The sequence below is a fragment of the Penaeus japonicus genome, unplaced genomic scaffold, assembly GCF_977035675.1.
Source record: "Penaeus japonicus unplaced genomic scaffold, GWHDUDI00000001_assembly GWHDUDI00000016, whole genome shotgun sequence".
NCBI lineage: Eukaryota > Metazoa > Arthropoda > Malacostraca > Decapoda > Penaeidae > Penaeus > Penaeus japonicus.
The window spans coordinates 14804344-14814343 of record NW_028234418.1 but is presented as its reverse complement, the minus strand read 5'-3'; the positions used below and the strand labels follow the sequence as shown (position 1 = coordinate 14814343).

At 33.3% G+C, this 10000-nt stretch overlaps 1 protein-coding gene and 1 long non-coding RNA gene across 2 annotated transcripts in view; one reads left to right on the top strand and one right to left on the bottom strand.

The window, feature by feature from the left end:
- Positions 1 to 761, top strand: part of LOC147470174 (uncharacterized) — a 4057-nt gene extending 3296 nt beyond the window's left edge. The window contains exon 3 of the long non-coding RNA XR_015191716.1: positions 1 to 761. This exon is cut by the window's left edge and continues 677 nt beyond it. This is a non-coding gene — a long non-coding RNA (uncharacterized LOC147470174).
- Positions 762 to 1293: 532 nt separating this feature from the next.
- LOC122262236 (peptidyl-prolyl cis-trans isomerase-like 3) lies at positions 1294 to 8585 on the bottom strand. Its single transcript, XM_043030201.2, has 5 exons — positions 8519 to 8585; positions 5706 to 5843; positions 2893 to 2991; positions 1883 to 2001; positions 1294 to 1493 (listed from the first exon to the last, which is right to left on the bottom strand). Exons 1-5 carry the CDS (start codon positions 8519 to 8521, stop codon positions 1367 to 1369), a joined length of 486 nt encoding a protein of 161 aa, XP_042886135.1. The 5' UTR covers positions 8522 to 8585; the 3' UTR covers positions 1294 to 1366.
- Positions 8586 to 10000: the final 1415 nt, after the last annotated feature.

The following is a 10000-nucleotide window of genomic DNA, read 5'->3' as shown; positions in this document are numbered from 1 at the left end:
GTAAGCAAATAAAAAGTCCCTGGAATGTTGTATATTATAGGCAAAGCTATTATTTCCTACAGAGTGGGAACTTGCTTGTTATTTCTAATGATTCTTTGGTCCTAATGAAACTATCCATTTGAAAATAAAATTGAAACTAAACTGAAGTAAATTAATTATATTAATCATTTTTCCTTTTTAGTCTTTATTCTTAAAAAAATATATTAATTGAAGAATACATATTTAACCCATTGGGGACGGGTGTCATGACATATGTGATGCATGAGTTTTTGACCTGATGATGGACATAGTGAGGTATATGATGTTGGGGGATTTTGGATCACTGTGTTTCTTCATTGGAATATGAGTAATGAGTGAGTGATGATGACAATTGTAATCATAATTACATAACATTAAGCAAAACAGGTTTCACCTAAACCTAGATGGAACCACTTTCTCCTAGCACCAGCAAGAGAGAAAGCCATGAATGGCACCCATTCATGATCTCTAGCAAGCACCATCTTTAGAGAGTGATGGCACACAGCAAGTTACCAACCTCTTGCTCTAAAGTACTGGGGACGAAGGATGTGCAGGCAGAACGAAAAGAGAAAGCTGACTCAAACCATGCCCAGTGCCTCTGTGTCAGTAGGGATGCCTTTCACTATGGCACTTACAGTCATGAGCACAGGTTTACTTCCTCTTTCCTGCCTCTTCATGTTATCTTCATTGAGGTTGGTTATATTTTTTGTATTCTTTCATGATGTATACAAATACAAAATAAATGAAGTTGCTTTTTGTCCTCCTATAAAACAACAATACTTCTAACACACTGTATAAAGAAAAAATATACTACAATTTTAGTCAAGTGCAGCATTGATAGAGCCTGTGATATGATACATATAAGTCTCTGAAAATAAGAAAACACAAAAAAATTACAAACCCAAAAATAGCTCTAAATTTACAATGAGTGACTGAAAGAGAGGGAAAAGTTAAGGTATGTTGCATGAAGCTGCCTCACTCTGAAATAAAACCCATCCTGGAGACTGGGCAAGCAAATCTATCCTCGTCTACAGTGGGTTAATGTCTATTTAAATAATCAATGTATTCCTGTAACTTGACAGTCAGGTCAATTGATCATCCAGATATGATGAATGCTGTATATAAAGTGAGCCTTTCTTCAAAGTATTATATTTGACCCTTTCTGCCTGAGATATCCACAATGATTTCCAATCTCCCAAATATTTTTTTTAACAATAAACCATAGCCATTAAAGTTATTCCCAACTACATGATGAAGGAATCAAAACTAGCACTGGAAGTTTAGCCACATTTATTTGTAAAATATCCTTTCCACTGTTACTTTTCTTCACAAACACTAAAATACTTTTCTATCCTGCAATGGGATTTGCATGAATTGTTACGCTGTTTATCCTTGTTTCTGTTGTCGGCTTATGGTTTTTGGGATTCACAGGTAATTTTTCTAGTTCATCCAACACATCTAACCCATCGATGATCCTGCAAGAGAGAAGGAACTTGGTCAATAAATGTATTTTCTATAGGACAAGATAGAAGAAATACATGATCCATGTCTTTTTCAAAATTAGGGGAATTCCTGTAAGATGGATCAGCAAAAACTTGTCCAAAACTAACCATACAATAATAATAATAATAATAATAATAATAATAATAATAAAAAAAGATAATAATAATAATAATGATAATAATTAAAAAATATGATAATAATAATGATAATAATATTAATAATAATGATAATATAAAAAAATAATAAAAAAATAATCATGATAAAAAAAAAAGAAAAAAAAAATCTATTCCATCTTAGATTTTAAGAATATCATTATCCCTTTTATAAAAACCTATGCTTGTATATCATGATGGTAACTTACTTTCCAAATATAGTGTACTTCAGATCCAGATGAGGCTGTGGTGAGTAGGTGATGAAAAACTGGGAGCCATTGGAATTTGGTCCGCTGTTTGCCATTGACAGGGTGCCTCTTGTTGAGTGCTGAAATTTCATACATTCATGTACAAATGCTCCTTGGAATCAGAATTTCCAGCAAGGATTAACCAAAAGTAATTTGTTACTTTTAAAATAGCATATAGTTGTAGATATGGGTTTGTGTGCTCATGCAAGCAAGCATGGACACAACACACATACACACTGAGAAAGAAAGAAAGAAAGAAAGAAAGAGAGAGAGAGAAAGGGGGGGGATGAATATTTATTATTCAAGAAATAAAATTCAATAGAATGAGATTAACTGCAGCAATTCCCAGAATTCAGATAAAATACTTAACTATCAGAAATGTATAATATTACCAGACAATTATCTTAATGCATTTATACTTTGTCTATCACCCATTCACTCAAACTACATACTTTGAAGGGTAATAACTTGGGATAAGTCAATAGCATGGTTATCAGTATTGGTATGAGCAGTATTGTCCATTTTTTTCTTTGTTATTAGTAGCATCAGTGTAAAAATATGACTACATTGGTTACTTTTCTTTTGCATTCATTACAAGATTCAGGGCAACATCAGTTTTTGTGTTTTATTGTATTCCTTAGTATTTCTGCCAGAAAATCACAAATGACCAAAATAACAATTTCTTAAAATAATTTTCTGTCGCATCTGTTACTTTAGTTTCATAGTTTCAGTTAGTTTCATAATTTCATAGCTTTATATTATTTTATAATTGAAAATGAAAAAACGGGTACTGGCAATTGGTATTGGAGTTTATGGGTAGTAGTATTAGCACACCTTTGGGGGCACCCTAAATTCCTTACATTACAAGTCTATCTATTTACTTATGATGATTATTTCCCAATTCCTTTTTGACCCTACATTCTTCAGATACAAACAAGGCCAGAGGAGTTACCAGACTGTTTGCCACCTACCTTCAAATCATCCCTCACTTCATCTTCAAATTTCTTTCCCCAAATTGAATGTCCACCTTTGCCTGTGCCTGTTGGATCACCTGTCTGGGTCATGAAGCCCTGTAAAATATATCATGAATAAGCACTTTGGTGGAGGATAAGTGTCATTGCTTCTCTGATGATGATGATGATGATGATGATGATGATGATGATGATGATGATGATGATGGAGAGAAAAAAAAAAAAAAAAAAAAAAAAAAAAAAATTGGAGGCACACTTCCCAATGCAAAGCTTATTTCAAGTCTGGGTGGGAAGAAACTGAAGATGACTGTCATAAGGAGGGCCAGCAACATCAGTCAGCAATGGAAATGTTGAGTAAATTCAGAGAGTGCATAAGCAGAGGAGAGGATAGCACAAATAATGAACATTTTAGTATGGGTGGGGTTAGTGCATAGCATCTTCATTAACAGATTGGAACCCAGCATGATCTCTGCCCAGGGGTTCTCTAAAAGTGGATTAGAACAGTGGAAACATTGCCTTCAGAGGAGTTTTGACTTGGATGGTGCATATGCTGCAAATACATAAATATATAATCCTCTTATTTTAAAATACTAGACCCTATAATATATATAATCCATCTATTATACTGCGTGGTGTATGATGATTAATCAATGATCTTAATTACAGAAATGTTTTATTGCCTGTTGACAATGCAAATATCCCTCAGTAGTTGAATAAATCTTCACCTCAAGTCAGTTACCTTCTTAAGTTGCTCACAGGGCCCTGAAATAACCTTGAAAGAATATACATTGGAACATAATGGACAGATCATGTGACATTGTGTCATGCTCATAGTTTGACTAAGCTGAGTTTGCTTCCTCAATCCTTTGATGACAGTGTGTCACACCTGTTTGACATGGCTAAATGCCCGATGATGGGGCTACGCACCAGTGTGTTCCCGATGTAATATTGCATAGGCCCGGCGTAGGGGGTTCCCACTTATCGCTGGGCCCGTCGGGATAGGGTTAACACTTGTGACATGTGATTCTTTTGATATGGTATTTTAAGAATAATAGTCACAATGGTGACTCAAGTTGACTATAAGGATTGTACTACATGGATTCCTGATTATTTTTACTGAGTCACATGGATTATCATGCATACATATCGTCTTTAAATTTAACTCAATATTTTCTATCTATATCTTGAAGGTGTAAAAGTTTGAAAAACAAATAAATTGGTAACTATACTTGTCACTTACATGATCTCATCTTACAAAAAGTATTAGTATCTGGGCTTCTAAACCCCTTGTGGACAGGTGTCATGACACATATGACACAAGAGCTTCGACCTCACAATGAGTGTCATGATGTACATGATGTTCGGGGATTTTACATCACTGTGTTATTTTATTGTGCTATGAGTAATGAGTGAGTGATGATGACAATTGCAGTCATAATTACTATAATTGCTGTAATATTAAGCAAAATGGGTTTCAACTAACATCCAAACCCTAGATGGCATCACTTTCTTCTAGCAACAGAATTGCACCTATCCATGGTCTCTAGCAAGCACTATCTTTAGAGAGCGATGACACACAGCAAGTTGCCTACCTCTTGCTCGAAAGTACTAGCAAAGAAAGATGTGCAAGCAGAATGACAAGAGGAAGGTGACTTAAAATATACCAGTGTTTACAATGTACCTCTGTGCCAGTAGGGATTACTACAGTCATAAGCAAAAGTTTCCTTCCTCTTCCCTACCTCTTCATGTTATCTTCATTGTGGATGGTTATATTTTCTGTATTCGTTTTTGACAGTATACGAATATGAAAAAATAAAGTTGCCTTTTGTCCTCCAATAAAACAGCAATACTTTTATCATGTTGTATAGAGAAAATAGTGAGCTGATATAGACCTTATACTACAATTTTAGTCAACTGCAGCATTGATAGAGCCTGTGATATGACAATAAAATGCACAAACCTATCCCTTGTCTGCAATGGGTTAACAGCTAATATTGCTGATACAGAGAAACCTTCATTTTTTGAATTTGTGATAAGGATTGCCTAAATCGTTAAATTCTATTATAACATACGAAGCTTTGCTTAAAATTTCCCAAATGTTTTCTTTAACATTTCTCGTAAGCACATGAATGGTTGGCATGATTCGCATCATGAGATTAAAACAGGAAAATTAAAGTCTTGCTATACCTTTTGCAATGAATCCTGAGGTAATTTTTTCTATCAAATTCAATAACTTTCAACAAACTTCTTTTGCATATAGTGGATTTATTAGCCATTATGTCTAAATATTAGTGATTTGCCATTTGTGAAGGATTCATGCTGAACAGTTTGTAAACAAAACAACAAAGGAAAAAACAAGGAAGCAAATGTATATGCCAAAGGTTTTCCACTTGGTTGCTCTGAAAATAACAGGCACTTTGCACAGTTTTTCTGTTTTGTTTCATTATTGGTAGTGCCAAAGTAGGAATATTACATGGACCTTGAGGCAAAAGATTGTATCTCACCACGAATAAGTCCTTCCTTGGGATAGATGGATTATTGGTATCCTACTAGTGATACAACACCTTGAACAACATTACTGCTTTGCAGAATGAAATGTACCACCTATGTCTATAGATCAAGAGACTTTTTTTTCTTCAAATTTCAGATTTAATACTATTTTTGGTTTGGAGGCAGGTGTACCAACATACAGTAAAACAAACTTTTATTTCATCCACCAGTGAACCAAAACATGAGTAATGTATAAGAATGTATAAATTAAAAAAAGAAGAAGATAACTTATACCAACATGAAATCTGCAGGTGGATATGTACCTTTATGTTGCGATGAAAGAGGCAACCATCATAGTAATTAGATGCACATAAAGCCAGGAAATTTTCACAGGTTTTTGGACACTGCTCACAGAACAGCTCAATCTTGATGTCACCAACATCTGTATGTAGGGTCACACTCTGTAAGAAAAAAAATAATATAAAAGAAATGTACTTAGAAAGTCTTTTACAGTATTTCTTAAATGTCTACATGTATTTCTGAGCTATTAGGGGTCTAAATACATGATTTTGAAAATATTTCCTTGTTACCTGAAATTGATCTCTCAAATGGCGAGATTCAAGTTACAAAATCCAGACATCACAGCATGTGAATGCCAAAATAAAGCAGTGTAAGGAATCTTACTTCCTGTGATTCTGAGCACTTGCAGTGATATTCAGAAAAAAAAAACTTTCTGTACAATGTAGGCTAAAAAATCAAGTACAAGTTCAATACATATTGACACACAGCAATATTCATCGTGGGCATTTACCTTTCATAAATCTTTACAAGCCAGTCTGAGATTGTTTTTTCAAACATATATAATACAAGGATGGTTGATCCTGCTTATTATTCTAACAAATAGGCCATAAATTCACTTTAAAAATCTTTTGTGGGTATTCTCTTGTACTTGATTCTTCTCTCACAGATAACACTCATACAAAAATGTAATGATTTTTATTCCATTGCAGATGGCTGTCATGATATAAATGATGCATGGGATTTGGCTTGACAACGGGCGCATGACGTACATGATGTTGGGGGATTTTTGATCACTGTGTTACTTTATTGTGCTATGAGTAATGAGTGAGTGATGATGACAATGGCAGTCATAATTACTGTAATTACTGTAATACTAAGCAAAGTGGGTTTCACCTAAAATCCAAAACCTAGATGGCACCACCGTTCTTCTAGCACCAGTAGGAGAGAAAGCCTTAATTCACAGTCTTTAGTAAGCGCTATCTTTAGAGAGCAATGACAAACAGCAAGTTGCTGACTTCTTGCTCTAAAGTACTGCAGATGAAGGATGTGCAGACTGAACGAGAAGAGGAAGGTGACTCAAACCATGCCCAGTGTCTACAAAGTTCCCCTGGGCCAGTAACATACAAGTCATGCAAGTGACAAACATGTTATTTGGTTTAATAACATCCTGGTTTTGGTTTCCGAATAAATGCAGAAATGATAGAAGAAAAAAAAACTTGCAATAAATCTTAAACAGATAATCTCATACACCAAGCTACATTCATATATAAATATATATATATATATATGTATATATATTATATATATATACACATATATATATATATATATATATATATATATATATATATATATATATACATATACATATATATACATATAAATGTATATATATACATATATATAAATGTATATATATATATATATATATATATATATATATATATATATATATATATATATATATATATATATATATAATATATATATATATATATATATATATAATATATATATATATATATATATATATATATATTATATATATAATATATATATATATATATATATATATATATATATATATATTATATATATATATATATAATATATATATATAATATATATATATAATATATATATATATTATATATATATATATATATATATATATATATATATATATATATATATATGTATATATATGTATATATATATATATATATATATATATATATATATATATATAATATATATATATATATAATATATACATATATATAGTTTTTTGTTTTGTTTAAGTGCATATACCAAAAATTACACTTGATGCATTTTTCATACATTTCCAAACCAATCAGGTCCTGTAAAAAAAGACTATATTTACAATAGCTTTTCATAAGGATGATGATAATCATGATTTTTCTACACAAATTACATAGATTTTTAGAAAATAATTCAATATAAACAAAAATGCAGGCAGAAACATACTTCTGATCAAACATTGACAATAATTACTGATACCTATTTTCATCTTCCTGTACTAATGTGTGTGAATTATAATAATCATCCGTCGACTTCAACTCGGCCAAATGCCTCATGCATTCACAACCACCAGAAGTAACACTGTTGCCATATGCCTCTATGTATTAAAGAGCTCTCATAGACCTTACTGCCAATTTGATGCTAAATAAAGGACCAGTCTAAGCTCTATCTTGCCAGGATAGGTTATCTGTTTGGTATTATTGGATAAAGACGCAACCACCCGTAGCGAAAAGACAAACCTTTCGGCATGACGTACCTTTAATTATGACGTAACACCATAAAACCCTTATCTTCCGCGAAAGGTTTCCGATGGAAATGAGTAGCAAAACTGTACAAAGCACTACGAAAACTACCAGAAAAATATTGTGTCGTGCCTAGAGGGTTGGTTGCATCTTTATCCGAATTTACCATCTGTTTTTCTTCTATATTTGTTTGTTTTTTGGATGTCACTGGAGAAGGCCACGGCGATTGCTTGATACCTCAGATTGCGAGTATATCATTTATATTATATAATTTAATTTGTAACCACAGAAATGTCATAGCTGCAGAGCTCCTTAGAATAATTTGATCTATCCCTTTTATTGCCATGAGCGCTATCGAAAACTGAGATTCTACTGAGCTTGTGCATCAAAATTAACCATCTAGAAAGTTCTTTACATATAAATTTCAGTATTCCAGTATCCACCAAAAATAAAACTTTGCACAACTGTTGGTAATGACGAAGGGTGTTTAGGAGAAAAGTTCAAACTTCTAATAACAGATAATATACAAATTAACTCGAGTGTTTTCTTACCATTGTTGCTGAGAAGCTTTGAATCGACTCGCGTTGTTTACATATCAATCGGCGTTCGCCTAAGCGTTCGCATGCGACCGCCTGATGCAGGATTATTTATATCCTTTTTTAACTAAAATTTAATAGACTTAATCTACGAATACATAATGTTTTTATGAATCATGTAGTTGAATATTTGATATTATTTCATCGACATTTTATATAAAAATATCTATTATTGTTATCATCATTTTATCTTTTTATATTATTATTATTTTTTTGTAATCATTCACCGGCAGCTAAATGCAACAAGCATTGAATCAAAATACTTTAAGGACTGCATTAATTTGGACGAAATAAATCCAGTGTGCGGTAGCCGAGGTTAATCTCAAAACAGTTTATTGAGAGAGATTTAAGCTTTTGCATAATCCTACCTGCACTGAATTAAACATGGGAAGTTCAAGTTGATAACTATTGAAACTGTTGAAAAGTTTCCTTCCTCAAAAAAATCCATAAATAAGCTTAGAAGATATTGGTCATTACATTTACATGATTCTCCTATCTATCTATCTGTTATTTTCTTTGTTTATTTTTATTTTTTGGAGAGAGAGAGAGAGAGAGAGAGAGAGAGAGAGAGAGAGAGAGAGAGAGAGAGAGAGAGAGAGAGAGAGAGAGAGAGAGAGAGAGAGAGAGAGAAAGTGAGTGAAAGTGAGAGAGAGAGAGATAGAGAAAGAGAGAGAGAGAGAGAGAGAGAGAGAGAGAGAGAGAGAGAGAGAGAGAGAGAGAGAGAGAGAGAGAGAGAGAGAAAGAGAGAAGAGAGAAGTGAGAGAGAGGGGAGAGAGAGGAGAGAGAGAGAGAGAGAGAGAGAGAGAGAGAGAGAGAGAGAGAGGAGAGAGAGGAGAGAGAGAGAGAGAAGAGAGAGAGAGAGAGAGAGAGAGAGAGAGAGAAAGAGAGAGAGAAAAAGAAGAGGAGAGAGAGAGAGAGAGAGAGAGAGAGAGAGAGAGAGAGAGAGAGAGAGAGAGAGAGAGAGAGAGAGAGAGAGAGAGAGAGAGAGAGAGAGAGAGAGATAGAGAATAATTTGAAAATTAGTTCCCGACGTTCAATTGTTCATATCACCGTCTGTTTATTGGCGCTTTGGTTATCATAAACATTTGTATTTCATTATTGGTCTCATATCATCTATTGTTAGATCATATAGACTCTTTCACCTATAGACTAATTCTAAGTTTTACAAATGTTATGTAAGTAAAGGGACATACATGAATCGAGTCGTTTACACCATGGCATCTACTCATCCTTGAGTCAACTCTTTATATGCTTTCTAATAGGAAATCACACACACACACACACACACACACACACACACACACACACACACACACACACACACACACACACACACACACACACACACACACACACACGCACACACACACACAAACACAAACACACACAACCATGAGAATCCTGGTAACGATGATGATAATGATAATGGTAAAATAT